This window comes from Torulaspora globosa, chromosome 3, assembly GCF_014133895.1.
Source record: "Torulaspora globosa chromosome 3, complete sequence".
Classification (NCBI taxonomy): Eukaryota; Fungi; Ascomycota; class Saccharomycetes; order Saccharomycetales; family Saccharomycetaceae; genus Torulaspora; species Torulaspora globosa.
Window position 1 is genome coordinate 962,037 of NC_050729.1, and position 17,190 is coordinate 979,226.

General features: G+C 46.3%; 10 protein-coding genes across 10 annotated transcripts; 5 read left to right on the forward strand and 5 right to left on the reverse strand.

Annotated features, from left to right (window-relative positions):
* Positions 1-254: 254 nt before the first annotated feature.
* On the forward strand, positions 255-3,074 carry RPN2 (proteasome regulatory particle base subunit RPN2; the record flags this gene model as incomplete). The annotated part of the gene is made up of 1 exon (XM_037283134.1): positions 255-3,074. The coding sequence occupies one exon, from the start codon at positions 255-257 to the stop codon at positions 3,072-3,074; it is 2,820 nt and encodes a 939-aa protein (XP_037139030.1).
* Positions 3,075-3,165: 91 nt separating this feature from the next.
* UTP7 (Utp7p) lies at positions 3,166-4,806 on the reverse strand (the record flags this gene model as incomplete). Its single annotated transcript, XM_037283135.1, has 1 exon — positions 3,166-4,806. The coding sequence occupies one exon, from the start codon at positions 4,804-4,806 to the stop codon at positions 3,166-3,168; it is 1,641 nt and encodes a 546-aa protein (XP_037139031.1).
* A 793-nt stretch (positions 4,807-5,599) lies between these two features.
* Positions 5,600-6,919, forward strand: HG536_0C05260 (dihydroorotate dehydrogenase 2; the record flags this gene model as incomplete). Its single annotated transcript, XM_037283136.1, has 1 exon — positions 5,600-6,919. The coding sequence occupies one exon, from the start codon at positions 5,600-5,602 to the stop codon at positions 6,917-6,919; it is 1,320 nt and encodes a 439-aa protein (XP_037139032.1).
* Positions 6,920-6,974: 55 nt separating this feature from the next.
* On the reverse strand, positions 6,975-7,883 carry GET2 (GET complex subunit GET2; the record flags this gene model as incomplete). The annotated part of the gene is made up of 1 exon (XM_037283137.1): positions 6,975-7,883. The coding sequence occupies one exon, from the start codon at positions 7,881-7,883 to the stop codon at positions 6,975-6,977; it is 909 nt and encodes a 302-aa protein (XP_037139033.1).
* A 159-nt stretch (positions 7,884-8,042) lies between these two features.
* SEC28 (coatomer subunit epsilon) lies at positions 8,043-8,930 on the reverse strand (the record flags this gene model as incomplete). The annotated part of the gene is made up of 1 exon (XM_037283138.1): positions 8,043-8,930. One exon carries the CDS (start codon positions 8,928-8,930, stop codon positions 8,043-8,045), a length of 888 nt encoding a protein of 295 aa, XP_037139034.1.
* A 183-nt stretch (positions 8,931-9,113) lies between these two features.
* RCI37 (Rci37p) lies at positions 9,114-10,025 on the forward strand (the record flags this gene model as incomplete). The annotated part of the gene is made up of 1 exon (XM_037283139.1): positions 9,114-10,025. One exon carries the CDS (start codon positions 9,114-9,116, stop codon positions 10,023-10,025), a length of 912 nt encoding a protein of 303 aa, XP_037139035.1.
* Positions 10,026-10,158: 133 nt separating this feature from the next.
* On the reverse strand, positions 10,159-12,363 carry THS1 (threonine--tRNA ligase THS1; the record flags this gene model as incomplete). The annotated part of the gene is made up of 1 exon (XM_037283140.1): positions 10,159-12,363. One exon carries the CDS (start codon positions 12,361-12,363, stop codon positions 10,159-10,161), a length of 2,205 nt encoding a protein of 734 aa, XP_037139036.1.
* A 423-nt stretch (positions 12,364-12,786) lies between these two features.
* On the forward strand, positions 12,787-13,845 carry HG536_0C05310 (zinc finger CCHC domain-containing protein; the record flags this gene model as incomplete). The annotated part of the gene is made up of 1 exon (XM_037283141.1): positions 12,787-13,845. The coding sequence occupies one exon, from the start codon at positions 12,787-12,789 to the stop codon at positions 13,843-13,845; it is 1,059 nt and encodes a 352-aa protein (XP_037139037.1).
* Positions 13,846-14,344: 499 nt separating this feature from the next.
* Positions 14,345-14,746, forward strand: SNA4 (Sna4p; the record flags this gene model as incomplete). The annotated part of the gene is made up of 1 exon (XM_037283142.1): positions 14,345-14,746. The coding sequence occupies one exon, from the start codon at positions 14,345-14,347 to the stop codon at positions 14,744-14,746; it is 402 nt and encodes a 133-aa protein (XP_037139038.1).
* Positions 14,747-14,898: 152 nt separating this feature from the next.
* On the reverse strand, positions 14,899-16,959 carry GID12 (Gid12p; the record flags this gene model as incomplete). Its single annotated transcript, XM_037283143.1, has 1 exon — positions 14,899-16,959. One exon carries the CDS (start codon positions 16,957-16,959, stop codon positions 14,899-14,901), a length of 2,061 nt encoding a protein of 686 aa, XP_037139039.1.
* Positions 16,960-17,190: the final 231 nt, after the last annotated feature.

A 17,190-nucleotide genomic window follows, 5' to 3' on the forward strand; every position in this document is an offset into this window, starting at 1 on the left:
AACGTATTATATAAAGACAGCATATGTGAGCCGGGTAACAGAATGATTGAGATCGCCTTACACGAAGAAGATCTATTTGGATTGTCGGTGGCAAATATACTAATGGGCGGTATATCAGTTAAGAGTAGAATAGGTCAGGGATATTAGAGGTCCCAATCGACAGGTTACTGACTTAGGGGCACGGGAGGCTAGTGGAAGCGTAACTATCGGCTGTAGATAGTAACCGATTTTGTTGTTTATCGAATTGAGTGAGTATGTCATTGACTTCAGCGGAGCCCCTGTTGGCGCTGTTGAAAGAACAGGACGATTCTGTTAAAAGTTATGCATTGAAATCCATCAATGATGTGGTCGATGTGTTGTGGTCTGAGATTTCTAATGGAATCGCTGAAATCGAGGCGCTGTACGATGATGGAGCGTTTCCCGATAGACAAATGGCAGCACTGATCGCCTCGAAGGTGTATTACAACCTAGGAGAGTACGAGACCGCGGTAAGGTTTGCATTAGCTGCTGGAGATTGCTTTGATATGGACGAGAAATCTCAATATGTTGAAACAATAGTGTCTCAAAGTATTGAAATGTACATTAGACAGTCCAAACAGCGTTATGAGAGCCGGGATGTTGAAGTCGAGGATGATGAGAAACTGAAGGCTGTTTTTGAGAGAATGATATCAAAATGCGTGAACGCTGGTGAATTTAAGCTGGCACTAGGAATCGCTCTGGAAGCTTTTAGACAAGATTTAGTTGAAGAGATTTTGCATTCGAGGCTGGACCAGGACTCTGAAGCGAATGCTCTGAAGCTGATCAATTATGTGTTGACGGTAACTACGACAATCATCGGCAGTAGTGAGTTTAAAGCGAGCTTACTGAAGGCATTATTCGATGTTGTGACTGATATGAAGTCCCCCGATTACTTTACCGTTTCAAAGATTGTGGTAAATTTGAACGATTCGTCATTGGCTGTTAGGCTATTCGAGAATTTGAACCGCCATGAAGATATTCAAGTATCTTACCAAATTGCATTTGACCTTGTTTCTTCAGGCCCCCAGGAATTGCTAGATTCACTGTCGGACGAATTGTCGGCAAAGGATTACGACTCAAGATTGCTAGACATTTTATCTGGCCTACCGACGTGCGACTACCATAATACTTTTCTGTTAAAAAATAAAAACATTGACATTGGATTATTAAACAAGTGCAAATCTTCCCTAGATGGGAAGTTCTCATTATTCCATACTGCCGTGAGTGTGGCAAATGGGTTTATGCATGCCGGTACGACCGACAATACATTTATAAAGACGAATCTAACCTGGCTAGGCAAAGCTCAAAACTGGGCCAAATTTACAGCAACGGCTTCATTGGGTGTCATCCATAGGGGTAACCTTTCGGATGGGAAGAAAATAATGGCACCCTATTTGCCTGGGAGCCGGTCCACTTCTCGTTATATCAAGGGTGGCTCGTTATACGCCCTGGGGTTGATTTATGCGGGGTTTGGTAGAGACATCATCGACTATTTGAAGTCAAATATTGTTGAAAACAGTTCGGCTACCGGCGACGAAGACATTGATGTGTTGCTGCATGGCGCTTCTTTAGGTATCGGTCTTGCTGCAATGGGTTCAGCAAGCATAGAGGTGTATGAGTCGTTAAAGGAGGTGCTGTATAATGATTCTGCGGTCTCGGGTGAAGCTGCTGCAATGGGTATGGGGCTAACGATGTTAGGAACTGGTAACGAGTCCGCCGTTCATGACATGTTGACTTATGCACAGGAAACTCAGCATGGTAATATCACGCGTGGTCTGGCGGTCGGCTTGTCCTTGATCAGCTATGGCCGTCAGGAGAAGGCTGACAGTTTAATTTCAAGCATGTCAGGTAGTGAAGAAGCGCTGCTGCGTTATGGTGGAGCTTTTACTGTTGCTTTAGCTTATGCAGGTACTGGAGACAATAAGGCTGTTAAGAGGCTGCTTCACATTGCAGTGTCCGATTCTAATGATGATGTTAGAAGAGCCGCTGTCATTGCATTAGGTTTTGTTCTAATTCGCGATTACACAACTGTTCCCCGTATTGTTGAGCTACTGTCGAAATCACACAACGCGCATGTCAGATGTGGTACGGCATTCGCTCTTGGTATCGCATGCGCTGGTAGGGTACTGCCATCCGCCATCGAAGTCTTAGAACCTTTGACGAAGGATCCTGTCGACTTCGTTCGTCAAGCGGCCATGATTGCTTTATCCATGATCCTGATACAGCAAACTGATAAATTAAACGCAAAGGTATCCGAAATTAATCAGAATTTCTTGAGCGTTGTAACAAACAAGCACCAAGAAGGGCTGGCAAAGTTTGGAGCTTGTGTGGCTCAAGGTATCATGAATGCTGGTGGGCGAAATGTAACAATTCATCTGGAGAATACGGAAATGGGAACTTTGGACACGAAATCCATCGTGGGACTGGCTATGTTTTCACAGTTTTGGTATTGGTTTCCGCTTGCACACTTCTTATCCCTCTCTTTTACTCCAACTACCGTAATTGGGGTTCGTGGATCAGATCTCAGTATTCCTAAGTTTGAGCTTAATTGTCACGCTAAGCAAGACATTTTCGGCTATCCAAAGATGTATGAGGAGGCAGCAGACAAGGAAGTTGAGAAGGTTGCTACAGCGGTTCTATCGACCACAGCTAGGGCCAAAGCAAGAGCGAAGAAGACTAAGAAAGAAAAAGATCAAAGTGAGGATGATAAATCTTCGAGGGATAGGGAAGAGGATAAACAAGAGCCGACCAAAGAACGGGATAATAAAGACAAGGAGGACGAGCCTAATAAAGTTAAATACTCTGCCAAGCCTTACAAAGTCGAGAATATGTCCCGTATACTGCCCCAGCAAGCCAGATACATCTCCTTTAACAAGGATGATCGTTTCATCCCTATCCGTAAGTTTAAAGGGGTGAACGACATCATGATTGTGACTGATAAAAGTCCTAATGAGCCTGTAGAGCTGATTGAAACCGTGAGGCAGACCAAAGACATAAATGCGCCTCTTCCTACCCCATTCAAAGTGGAGGACGATTTGAACTATCCTAACGTATAGGCAAATGATTAATATCATATAGTGTTATACAATGCAACATCTAAAAATGAATAACGAAAAAAGCAAGTAATTAAACACTGCTGGCTCGCTGTCATGAAAATCTTCCGAGTGCTTCGTCTACCAAGTCTTTATGATCTTCGGTAATCAGACCCTGCTTAACCTGGTGCTTTCTTTGACGAGCGCTCTTTTCCTTTTCCATCTGTCTTTGGACTCTTAGTTTCCTTTCATCAATAACATTATGAGTCTTCTTACGAAGAAATGAGCGCAATCCTGAGTTTTTGCCCTTGACATCGGGTCTAACCTGGGGAATATCTTTGTTAAGTTTTGCCTTATCCAGGTTTTCGTTACTTATCTCTGCTAAGTCCTTCGCAGTCAATCTTCGACTGGAAGCGTTCTTCTCGACAGTGCCTATCACATTTGGATCCAGAGTTATACTGTCAGCCGGTAATTTGTTCAACAGGGTTCTTACCTCTTGCTCTTGCCTCTGCTTCTTCGTCTCGAAAGGATTTATTTCTAGAGCATCGTAATTGGCTTCACCAGCACCCGGTATAATGAGATTTGTCACACCATCATTGTGACCCGTACCCAGAAGATCTTCGAAAGGCACAAACTGCATATTGTTTATCTTATTACCTGGCATGAGATGAGACATGTAAGGGGTATTTCTATAATTCCGTCCCATGGATCCAAAGCAGGGTTTGTTCTCTGCTCCAGCTTTCAATGCGTTATTCCATAACTGTAAATGAGGACCGCGGGAGATTGCAACAAGACCTGTATCCGATATACAAACATTCGAGGCGGGCGTTGGAAAGTTATCGATTGTATGTAGCTCTTTGAAGTTCCTTATGTCCCAGATTTTGACTGATTGATCTGCGCCCGCTGTTACCATGTTGTATCCGGCCCTATCGATGGCAATACTCGTAATCGGACCTCTCGCAGAGAGTAATTTGACCAATGGCTGAGGCATCGATGGCGACCAAAGCGTCACAGTACCATTACTGTGGCCTAAATGCATGATAGCGTTCCAAGGGTTCTGGGCCATTGCCGTTGTAGGACCCAGCTTAGTTCTAAGTTCCGCTACCAGTTGTCCCGTCGAGACGTCCTGATATTTGAGCCAACCAGTCTCTCCTGCGGTGGCAAGCAGATAATGATACGGTAGGAACTGCAGATGCCTGGCCTCTATGTGCTGCTTTAGACGATGCAATTCGACTCCTTCATGATCGTAGATGAAGGTGTATTTTTTTTGAGCTACAGCAAAGAACTGTTCATTCTGGAGGTACGTGGCCGCATAACAAGCCTCATTGACATTAAGCTCTGCGCGGAGAGCGCCTTTCCGCCAATCCATTGACGCAATATGGCCCTTGCGACCAGCGATCAGTAAACTTGTCCCGTTTCTCGAGTAATTGATGTAATATGGCCCAAATTCTTTCAAAGAAAGATTCAATGCTTTGTTTGCCGTACTGGCATCCACGCTTTCTTTGATTTCGTCTTGCTTAACCTTGAAAGTCTTTTCCATCTCATCTTCAGCTTCTAAATAACCTGCCGATTCGGGCAACAGATACTGGGTCGCGGCTGCGGATGAAACTGCATGATTATATTGCTCATCTATCCTCTTCAAGCCAGCTCTCAGCTTCTTATCTCTGATCTTCCTGCGCGACTTGTTAACACCAGCTCTGGGAGCCCTTTCAAACGCCTCCTGGTTTTCTCTCCTTTTGCCACTCGGTTTTGCCATCTTGTAGCTCAAATACTAACCAGTTTGATGGACTAAATCTAGCTATTCGGTCTACTTTTCAAATCTTGTGCTGCTCTTTCACTATAACTTTGATGCGATGAGCTAAAATTTTTCCACTCAAGCCTAGTAGTGACAACGATGAAAACTTCAAACAGCTGGTCAATAGCAGTAGAGTGTCCAATTGCCTGCTATCTGGACCTGCGGGGGCAAATCTGATCAACTTCCCCGAGATTTGCTTATCAAAGTGTGTGTTTTGGGCAAGTATTCCCGGCTTAGCAGCTAAAAGATCTTGACAGGAAGAGCAGTCGAGAAATATGCTACCTCTTTCGTCCCATCAATTGAACGTCTCTCAATGAGCAGAAATTGCATTGGCTCCATGTATGGTGCTGAACAACACATTATGATCGGCAGGTCCCCAGCTCGCCGTTTGGACGCGAGTGAGCAACCACACAAACGGTGCTATGAAGCCAATTAGGGCTCATGCCATATTCTGCATGTTTGAGAGCGATCCGAGTGTTCAAAAGTTGTTGCTGGTGCGTTATCAGTTTCGTTTCAATCGCACAGGCTGAACTTCTGAACAAGTGCCTGATCGACGCTCCTCTTGAAGCATCTTAAGCTAAGTAGATCAAACAGCGTAGTATTTCGAAGCTATAGGATCTCTCTTGAATCTTGAAAGCTGCCACTGCCAGGTTCGCCATAGTTAAGCGACTTTTTTCACTTCTAGACTAGTCTTAACGAGTCAACGTAGAGCCAACTTGACAGATTGCTCCGTTTGCGAGGGTTTACAGATCCAATGTTTGCTAGAAATGGATTTCAAGTGGCTTCAAAGAGATTCCTCTTTGGTGGTAACCCCGGTCATCAAACTTTGAAGTCTAACGTAGGAGCAAAGTCGTTGCTCTATGCGGCAGGTCTACTAGGTGCAAGTGCAGCCTGTTTGTACGCCACAGACGCTAGATCTGCAGTTCATCAGTATCTGTTCTGTCCATTGATCAGGTTAATAACGCCAGATGCTGAGAAAGGGCATAGGCTTGGTATTTGGCTATTGAAATGGGGGCTCGCTCCAAAGTTGCTGTTCGACAAGGATCCTGCCTCTCTGCATGTTGAAGTGTTTGGCAAAACTCTAACTAACCCAATTGGATGTGCTGCAGGTCTTGACAAGGATGCCGAGGCTGTTGATGGTATATTTGCTACAGGATTTGGCTATATGGAAGTTGGTAGTGTCACACCAAAAGCCCAACCTGGGAATCCAAAACCAAGGTTCTTCAGATTGCCTCAGGATGGTGCTGTGATCAACAGGTATGGATTCAATTCTGCAGGGCACGAAGAAGTGCAAGGGAATCTTGCCGCCCGTGTATCTCGATTTCTAGAGTCGTATTTTGCCGATAAGGAAGCCATTGAGAACCTGTCTCTCTATAGGGACAAATTGCTGGCCGTCAACTTGGGCAAGAACAAGCATGGCGATACTGTCAATGATTATTTAAAGGGAGTTGAGAAATTTCAGGCTTTGGCCGATGTTCTAGTCGTCAACGTCTCGTCGCCTAACACTCCAGGTTTGAGAAATTTGCAGGACTCGAGCAAGCTAACCAACCTTCTCTGCCAGGTGGTGACCAAGAGAGATTCACTGATTGGCGAAGGTGATGCGTTGGGTCATTCTTCTCACAAACCACCGATTTTGGTCAAAGTCGCGCCTGACTTGTCAGAAGAGGAACTGAAATCGATTGTTGAGTCCGCCAAGAAGTCCAAGATAGATGGTATTATAGTCTCCAACACCACTGTTCAGAGACCGACGGATTTGATCACCCCGGAAGATCATTTGAGAAATCAAGTTGGTGGTCTTTCGGGAAAACCGTTGAAACCTATCGCTCTCAACGCACTGAAGAGCGTCGCCAAATATGCCAAAGGTTCAGGTCTAGTACTTGTTGGCTGCGGTGGTATTTCGAGTGGTAAAGACGCGATTGAGTTTGCCAAAGCCGGTGCCACTTTTGTTCAACTCTACACCGCCTTTGCCTACGCCGGGCCAGGCTTGGTTGCTAAGATCAAGGACGAAGTTGCTGAAGAGCTCAGGAAAGAGGGCAAGACTTGGACCGAGATCATAGGCCAAGATAACAACTAACTGCAAATACGGAAAGAACAACCAAATTATTTATTCTTATTCTTAAGTAGGTCTACTATAGATAACTACAAACGCCCATGGCAATCAAAACGAAGCAAACATCAGTGATGAGCATTGACAACACGTCCCAGTACTGAAGAGCCATGAGAATTTTGCCCTTCAGATTCGCAATAGGATGTCCTTGCGCAGGTAGCAGCGATACCAGCTTGGCGATTTTGCTGTTGTTTCGCAAAGTGTCGACATTGTTGCTCTTCTCGATAGACTGCAGCCTTTGATAGTAAATAGAGGTCGCGACGATCTCGAAACCAACGAAGACGGGGAAGAAACTGGAAGGCTCGATGAGCCACTGAGGCAGGGAAAGATTGTGCGACGCAGATTCCTTGGTGATCAGGTAAACATATAGCGAAAGGATCAGCCATTTCAGAAGAATAGACCACGCCTTGAGACGGTTGACCAAAAAATTGTGGTAATCCAACATCCTCTGGTCGACCGGCTCCGTCTCGAATGGTGTTGGAGTCTCGCCGTCACCATCTCCGTTCATTGACTGAAAAATGGACATCAAATCTGGTTCAGACCCGTCCGACTGCTGCGATCCCATCAGCCGTTTGAACAGATCTAACTGCGGATCTGCGCTTTGCGGTGATTTCGACCCATCTTCCCGTACAGATCTCGTACCCTGGCTCCTGGGAGGCATTCCAGATGAAGGAGGTTTCGATACGCTAGCAATCAGCTCGTCCATTTCCAGTGTACTGGCCGTATTGCCCACAGCACGCTCTGAAGAAACCGGAGTTTCCGACGCTTCCGCACTCGATGGCGAGTCCAACGGGGAGCTGGTATCCAACTGACTATCCGGCACCTGTCCCGTAATCTTATTCAACCTTGAACTGGCACCACCATTACCGAATTTTTTCTGCCTTCTTTCCCTCAGCAACCTGCGTTTCTCAGCATCACTCAACTCACTCATTGCCACTACACCTAGCTGCCGCTCGAGAGCACAATACCGACCGGAGGAAGCCTATTGAGCAGTACTTGACTGGTTCTTACTGTCTCTTATAAGGGCCTGAAATTTATCTACTATAGAAGATATATCACGTGGAATAGACCACTGTAGGTAGCATAGCATCTATGAGCTGTATTTGGCCACCAGCTCGTCGAACTTGGCCTGTAGGTCCCTGTGCGAGCTGCTGAAGGCGCTGTCTGGTGCCAGCTGTGCCAGCTCTTCTCTGAGCTCGTCAGCGTCACCGTGGTTGAGAGCGATCGACAAAGAAATCTTGCTGGCAAGGAAGTGCGGTCTGTACAGTCTGGCGACTTCCTTCTGTCCCTCGGCGTAATGCTCGCTCTCCAGTAGCTCGACGACGGCGCTGGCCTCTGGGAGGTTGCCCTGTTGCAGGTGTGAGTTGAGCAGAGCGAGCTGGGTCTTCCAGGTCGGAACGCTCTGGGACAGCTCTTCGAAATAGTAGAAGTTGGACCTGGTGGTCTCCTGGTTGGCGGCGTACTTGATGTACGATTCTGCCAGATTCACGATCAGTTCATCTTCGCTGGACAGCAGCTCCTCGTTGGCACTTGCATAGTTTCCCAGCATGGTGGACGCAGTCGACGGACGTGCCATGAGAAGAGCGATCTGTACCGCAAGCAGCAGCAGTTCCGGGGTTCCCACCGGCTCGTCGTTGTCAATGCCTGCAACGCAGGTCTGCAGACCTTCTTCAAAATTGCCCAGCACCGACTCTGCCAGGGCCAGTAGGAACAGCTCAAATGGCGAGCCGTTGTCCCTGGAAACTAGCTGCTTCAATTGCGAAATATCCTTCGACTGCAAAAACTCGTAGTAGCCCTTGAAAGCCCGGTCAAGCTTGCCAGACCCCTCCACCGTCTCAAATCTTCCCAGTGCCAGACTTGCACTGTGCTTGTAGAAAGTCAACGTGTCATCAGTGACCTTATTGAGCTTGGCGATCTCCTGCAAAGTCTGCGGATAGTCCCCGGTATAGTAGCATTGCTTGATGGTGAAGTAATTCATCTTGGAAGTCCGTTTTGAAGCAGCCGTGTGGTGTCTGTCTGTGCTGTGTAGTATCAAGACGCTATAAGGTCGGGGCTTCTTTCATTGCGAAGCGAAGTTCTTGTACAAGACACCCTAAGGATAGTGGACTCGCTGCGTTGGCTACCGTTGTACTGAGCGTTTCTGCCTGAAGCTAGCAACAACATGGGTGAGGATTCAAGTTCGTCGGAGAAGGCTGAGTTACTCAGCAAACCGTGGTTTCAAGATGCGTACAAATCGGCCGTTGACTTTTACAAGAGGGATGAGCAATTGGATGCCAGGGACAGATTAGAGCTCTCGAAGGCCTACCAATCGATTGCCAGAGCGCAGTTCCTGGGGGGCTGGCTTGGCTTTTCCTGTGTGTTTTTACCACCGTTCGCATACCGGTATTACAAGACTAATGCGGTCAGAGGCGTTCGTGTGCCTAGGAACTTCATGCTGGGGTTGCTGGCGATGTTTGTCACCACGCGTTGGGCTGGGAAGTACATGTACTCGCGTAAGCTGGCTGGTTTGGATCCCGATGGGAGCCTGGCTAGTAGAAGCAGCTACGAGGAGCATGACGAAGAAGCAACTCCCGAGTCGAAAACCAGTCTGCAAAGACAGTACGAGATGATGAAGCTACTTGACGGCGGGTTTCCTGCCAAATGGGCTGCTTATTTTTACATGACTTACCAGAACCCTGGTAGAAGGCTTCCCAACCCTGAGGTGAAGTTGGAGCAGCTCAAGAGCGGCACCAGTGGTCGCCCAAGCTCGTTCATGAACCAAAGAGATCCGCTGCAGCTGTATTCGGGCCCGGCGTTCGATAAAAAGGACACCTGGCCGGGGTCCAACACGGCCCCCAACGGTGAAGAAGCCGCTTCAAGGTCTTCCTGGGACGCCGTCCGTCAATCCACGAATGCTCCCGGCTCCTCATGGGATAGAGTACGGCAGCACAATGGCTCGAAGCCAAGCAGGCTACACTCCACGCCGGAAGATCGAGACGAGAAAGAGGACGTCTTATCTCTTGACCATCCTACTCAGTCTGAGTTCGATGCTCTCTTAGAGAGGGAACGAAAGGGAGAAGATGATGAGCTTTGAGCTGAGGATGAAGGCGCTCGAACTTCTATCCCTACATGATGACTTTATGTTCTGAAGTTATGGCCATTATTAACGCATATGTAGAATTTATGACTCTAGAGAAAATCCGAAATACATGTTTTTCGCTTGTGAATCAGGATAAGACATTGTCGACTCTCTTCTCATCTGCCAACCTCTTCAATTGCTCTATAACGGTATCGACGTTTACGGTGGCATTCTTACCCTGTTGCTCAATGATATCTCTGTTTCTGATGTTTACCGAGTTTTCGGTCATTTCTTGCTCACCAACAATGAAAATGAAGTTGTATTTCAACATTTGACCGCTTCTAACTTTCTTTTGTAAAGTGTTACCAGATAAATCGACGTCGGCATAGAAGCCAGCGTTATGTAGTTTATCGCGAACTTGTTGAGCGTACTCTTGATATTTCACGCCGACCGGGACGAGCAGAACTTGACGTGGGGACAACCAAAATGGCCATTTGCCAGCATAATGCTCAATCAAGATAGCAGTCATTCTCTCAACAGAACCGAGGATAGCACGATGAATCATCACTGGTCTCTCGTAGTTTTCATTCGCTGACTCATTATCCTTGTTGTCCTTGGCTTTGTACTCCAGCTCGAATCTGTTTGGCAATTGGAAATCCAATTGCATGGTGGCGCACTGATACCATCTTCTCAAAGCGTCAGAAATCATAATATCAATCTTTGGACCATAGAAAGCACCATCACCAGGATTTAATTCCCACTTACCTCCCCATTTCCTCAAAGCAGATTCCAATTTAGATTCGGCTTTGTTCCAGGTTTCTATATCTCCAACATAGTTCTCAGGTCTGGTTGACAATTCCATCTTAAACTCGAAGCCGAAGACGCCGTAGACATATTGCAAGAAATCAAAAATTTTCTCAAATTCTTCCTCAATTTGATCCGGAGTACAGAAGATGTGAGCGTCATCCTGTTGGAACCTTCTGACACGAGTCAAACCGGAGAGGGCACCTGAGAATTCATTTCTGTGAAGAACACCAAAGTCAGCAACTCTCCATGGCAGTTCTCTGTATGAACGTTCTCTAGCTTTGAACAACAAACAGTGACCGGGACAGTTCATGGGCTTTAGACCAAAACTTTCCTTTTCAATGTCGATGGTAAACATGTTCTCCTTGTAGTTGCCCCAGTGACCGGAAGTTTCCCACAACTTAGAATTGTACATGTTTGGTGTAATAACTTCTTCGTAACCTCTCTTGTGGTATTCCGTTTTCATGAAGTCAACCAACTTGTTGTAAATTCTGGCACCATGTGGCAGCCAGATACACGAACCTGGAGACCATTCATGGAACACAAATAGCTCCTGCTCCCTACCAATCTTCCTGTGATCTCTCATGGAGGCTTCCGCCAAGAATTTCATGTGGGCGTCCATTAGCTTCTTGTCTGGAAAAGCAATACCGTACACTCTTTGCAGGGAATCGTTGTTGGAGTCACCCAGGAAGTAACATGAAGAGTTCTTGAGCAATTTGAAAGCCTTGATACGCCCAGTGTTTGGAATATGTGGACCGACACAGAGGTCAATCAAGGTACCGCAACGGTAAACAGTGGTAGAGCCACCGTCTGGAACTTTTGTGTTGACCAGATACGTCTTGTATTTAGAATAATGAAACATCTTGAGCAGATCCTCCTTGGACATGACCAGCCTCTCGAACTTTTGCTTCTGCTTGATGACGTCCTTAGCAACGCCTTCCAAATTTGGGAAGTCGCTTTGGGAGACTGTTCTTTCTTCGCCTTCGACCGGCTTCAAACTGTCTCTGACAGCGAATTCATAGAAGAACCCGTCGTCAGTTGGAGGACCCAAACAGATATGAGCTCCCAAATTGCACTCACACGCCTCACCCAGAACATGAGCAGAAGAATGCCAGAAAACTTTCTTGCCTTCCTCCGAATCGAAATCTAGCAACTGCAGACGGATCTCTTGCCCTTCCTCGCCCTCAAAAGGTCTATCCAAGTCCCACAGTTGATTGTCAACTTTGGCAATACACAACCTATCAGCCAACGACTTGGCAATCCCTCTAGCGATATCCATTGGAGTAGTTTCCCAAGCAGTGGCTTCCTTGACTGAGCCGTCTTTCAGGACAATCTTCAAAGGCACCCGAGGCATGGAGGCAACTTTCTCATTGTATTGTTTTTGCAACTTCTCAAAGAGCTCAATTCTTTCATCCACGAATTCTGGTAACGGATCCAAGTACAACGATTGTTGCTTGCTTTTCTTGTTTGGCTTAGCAGCTTTGTGATCGCTTTTCTTGTCGTTCAAAGACAGGTTATTAACCTCCTGAGCAGCTTGCTGCGCACTCATTGCTCGATCCTCACTTTCACACACTCAATGAAGCATAACACAGCCAAGAAGAGACTGCAATATGGCACAAAGATGAAGTCAATGCCAGTCTAATTGGTGGTTCTTAGTAAAAATTTTCAGATTTGGCTCGACTCATTCCGTACAAAACGACCCTGGCTCACTATAACGAAATTCGTAAGCTCATCTCGAAGATTTAAGCTGATTGAAGCTGCTAAAGAGCGTGTCAGAAGGACGTTCAAGCATCTTTTTGGCGTCCCAAGCACTTTTAATCGCGTATTGGATTGGCTGCTGTGTCTTCATTTTCTGTCACTTTTCAAGCGTTGGTTGCTTAGTGACATATAATCTGAAAAATTGCAGGCCAAGAGCAAGTATAGGATTTGCACATGGTGAGCCACCAAGGTTCGAGTATAGTTGCAGTAGATCATGTCGTCTTTGCTTTCGGAAGTAGAAACCATGGACACGTTGCCGTTTGTCAAAAGCTCTACGCCGTCGCTAGAAGCTTCGCTGGAACCGAAGCTACCGGCACCATCTATCGAAGAAGTCGATACCAATCCAGAGGGCCTGAGAGCACTTCGAGGACAAGGCCGTTATTTTGGCATTGCTGGGGATGAAGACGGTGCCAGGGAGGCTGAACCGAAATGCAATAATTGTTCTCAGAGAGGGCATTTTAAGAGAGACTGCCCACATGTGATATGTACGTATTGTGGATCGATGGACGATCATTATTCGCAACACTGCTCCAAGGCGATCAAATGCTCGAACTGCAACGAGGGCGGTCATTATCGGTCTCAATGTCCGCAGAAATGGAAAAGAGTGTTCTGCACCCTATGCAATAGTAAGAAACACTCTCGCGACAGATGTCCAAGCATTTGGAGAGTCTACCTTCTCAAAGACGAGGCCAATGACAAGGCGCTGCCGATGCACAGACTCTACTGCTATAATTGTGGACGAAAGGGTCATTTTGGGGACGACTGTATGGAACGCAGGTCCTCAAGAGTGCCCAATGAAGACGGCAGCGCATTCTCTGGCGACAACCTTTCTGGAGACTTGAAAAGACAGTACTTTAAGAATGTGGCAAAGCAGAGGAGGGAAGAGTATTCTGCAACAAGGTATGACGACTTTGATTACGACGCGTACGAGTTCGATGACGCCTTCTACGACGAACCGCGTTCTTCGCAAAACAGTGGCAGCTCTAAGTCAAAGAAACGTAAGCAATCCAATTTCCATCCCCCGCCGTATAGGAAAAACGAGAAAGTTGTCCAGCCTGTTCAGCGAGGGAGCACGCTGGCTCCAGCAGCCGATAGAACGCATCCTCTGGATTTCCCACGCGGACCACGTTCAAACCGGAATTCTGCCCGCCTCACGCAGAATATGATTAACTCTAGATATGGCAAACCCTCGTCAAATCGGATGATGAACCAAGGAGATTACAATAACTACAATTCGTATAAACCGTTCAGAAGCGGTACTTTGAGGAGATAATCCGCCTGCCCTTAACCAGAAGTTGCAAGCAGGATCACCGAGTCACGCAAGACTTTTACTGCATAATCAACCTCAAGATCGCTTTATGGCCGATCGGCCGGGAATATCTCTGTCTTTCACGTTTAACACACATAGGAGGGACAGCTTGACCGTGTCCAGCATGTGAGGACTGCCATTGGCAATATTCCTACACTATTTTCCGGTCGTGCCAGCATGCTTACTGCCGACACCACAGGTCTTCGCGAGATAGCAACTAGTTGAAGAAGGTCGACTAGACAGCAGGCCACGATTTTGAGAGATGGCAAGCATGATTACAGTCGAGATCTATGGCTCGAAGCGATTGCAGTTGATGGCGTAAGAGATCATTTTATACATGTAGCGCGGCGTTAGCATTCAACCCAAAGGGCTTAGATGAACTTAATCATTTCATATCTCAACTGGTTCAGTACATATCTAGCTAGGTGTTAAACGCTTCATCTAAACTGTCACTGTTTCGCTAATGTGCTGCTGTACCGTATCGGATATCATTCTATATGTCATAGCATTCTTTGTGCCTCCAATAGCTGTGATGCTACGAGCAGGACTTTGTTCATCAGACTTCCTGTTGAATCTCCTGCTGACGCTATTGGGATTTCTACCAGGGATGGTTCATGCTTTCTACTATATTGCTATTTCAAGTCCATTAAGGAGAGATATGGAGTATGCCTATTTCTACCAACAAGGATGGACTGATCATGAGAGACAGATTCCCAGAAGAAACGGGCCTCCCCAAGAGCCTATTGCGAACGTAAACCAGACAGAGCAAACTCCTTTACTAGAAGGCGCGCCAGTCGCTCACGTTCCCTATACCGGAGGCAAGATGGAGCCCTCCGCTCCACCACCGTATGCTGAATTACCTTGAGTTTGCCATTATGCTGCCAGTTGCTTGAATATGATATAATCCATGTCTACTTCTTTCATTCGTTTCTACAGGTGACTCCTAAATTCTATTATACCCTCTATATGACAGTTCTGTAGACAAACAAGTCGATTGTTCCTAGCCTCCAGATCTTTTTATTCCCATTTGGTTCGCTTGGTAATGCTTGGACCACTTAAATCAAAGGAGCGTTTCCTATCTCGCCTCGAAGGCTCATAGCTCACAAGACAGATCCGATCTACAAATCTATCCTTCCGCTTCAGTTTGAGTGAATCTCGAAGAATTATCTCACCAACTCTGGATCCTGGAACAAAAGTACCCTCAAGGGCAAGGATTTGTGCAGGGATGCAAGTAACTAATAAGTTATAGGCTATCTCAAACGAGCCATTGCCTTTCTTGTCCAGTTTGTTGACGATCAGCACAGCGTCACTGATCAGGCCAATGTTAAAAGGTGCCACTTTGACGGCCTGACCGGTAACTTGCTCAGTAATGTTGGCCTCCGATAATTGGTGCCGGTTTATTAAAAGCACCCCATTTGTGTCCAGCGCCATGCACAGTGATTCCGTAAGCATGAATAGTTTCTTCAGACAGGTGAAAGTACTCAGCACCCTCTGCAAAAGAGCCTCCTCACCTCTCATAGAAGACTCACCGCTATATCTCATGCAGTATTGAAGGAAATCTACCCTTTTGACCGCCAAATCTAGCTGTCTAGGCCGAAATACAGTTAATGTCGAATATCTGTCAATGCAAACTACGTCCATATCTTTGTAACTGTCGGTAAGAAAAGACGTTCTAGTTTCTCCATCTTCTTCTTCCCTGTCGTCATGTTCACCACCATTTGAATCGGTGTTCGATTGTATCACTTGAAAATCCGCCATAAATGAGTTTCTTCCCAGATCACGTACGAACGAGCCCAGCTCCCAATCCATGACATGCGGTAAGTCGATATGAGATCGCAAAACATTTCTATCGAAACCGTGTCTTGTCAATCGTCTAGGAGCATTGCTTACTGGTGTTTCAGCACTATTTCGACGACTAAAATCGTTATCATAGGGACTTGATCCATGACGGAAAAGCTTAAATATATCATCTTTCACATGTGCTTGCTTTTGTATCCAAACTGTTATAGTCCGCTGAATCGATATGCCATCATATCTGGCAAGGTCCTCCCAAAAAATAGTTGCAAGATTGCTGAGATCATGAATAGGCTCCTCTAGAATCCAGTTCACCAGCGAGTTGTACCCATTCTCCTGCGCAATCATATTCCATGATTTGATCTCCTCAGGTATGGCCTCCTGGACGATTTTCTTCTTTGTAGTGAATGCAATAAAGAAGTCGACGTAAGCCATAGGAAGCATTATCTTTCTGATCATCAGCGCAGAGCGAGGTGATGCCGTAAAAAAGCTAAAGCGGTCCAAGGGATTGATGCGAAATGTTGTTACACCTTGATCCAGCTCAACGAAGATAGAAGGCTTGAAGATAACAACGTCCTTGTAACAATGGCCAAAGAGGAAGATGGCAGGCGAAACCCTCAAATGATTGGGTTCCATGGGAAGCAGATAGTAGCATATATGCTTCAATCGTGATCTACCAGTGTACTTCATATTCACATAAAACGTAGCTTCTTCCAAAGACCGTGTATCCCTCCCGCCTGATAGATCAGGGCATGTCGAGCCAGAGTAAAATAACTCAGCCGGCTGGGATATAACGAAGGAGTTTTCTGCTTGAATATAATCGTGAGGCAGGTTCAGCACATATACGTAGATTTTCCCCGAACACAAGCAGCAGTAAAGCAAGCCCTCTTTGTACTGAAGTCCTGCTACCATCGAATCGCATCTCAAGTCCACATTATCCTCTGGAGAACATCTTAGGACAAAAGAGGGGTTCAAAGGGAGGCCTTGTTGAGACTTGAACTGGAAGTCCTTTATTATTTCGATGAAACCACTGGATTTGGCCAAAACCATGTAATCTGACGAATCCACCAACCCATCATTAACGCAATCTGGTACTACGGCTCTACTCCTGGGCTTCAAATAGCAGAATGCTTGCACGTTTATGTCAATGTCTGCCATATTATGGTCCTTCAAATGTGAAATCACAGAGAGCCCACCATCGGCATACTGGACCAGCCGGTAGCCTGATGGTTTACCCTTTGCGTTGCAGGGAGTGGAGACAGTAAAGGTGATCGTTCCAGCCATCACTCTCACTCGTCTTAGCCTTGTTAGTAGTACCGTTTAAACCTTACTCAAAGGCTTGTTTAGTACGCCGCGTAGGACAGTAATGTGACCAAGCTTAAAGAGTCACGATACGTATCGAAGATCTTGTCGGAGTGCATCCAGGGACCATTTCTCTGTCGCTTAGCAGTCTGATCAGTCCAATCCTCTTACCTCTCTTAATATCGGCCTTCCTAGCTCTGCTGGTGGGGCGAA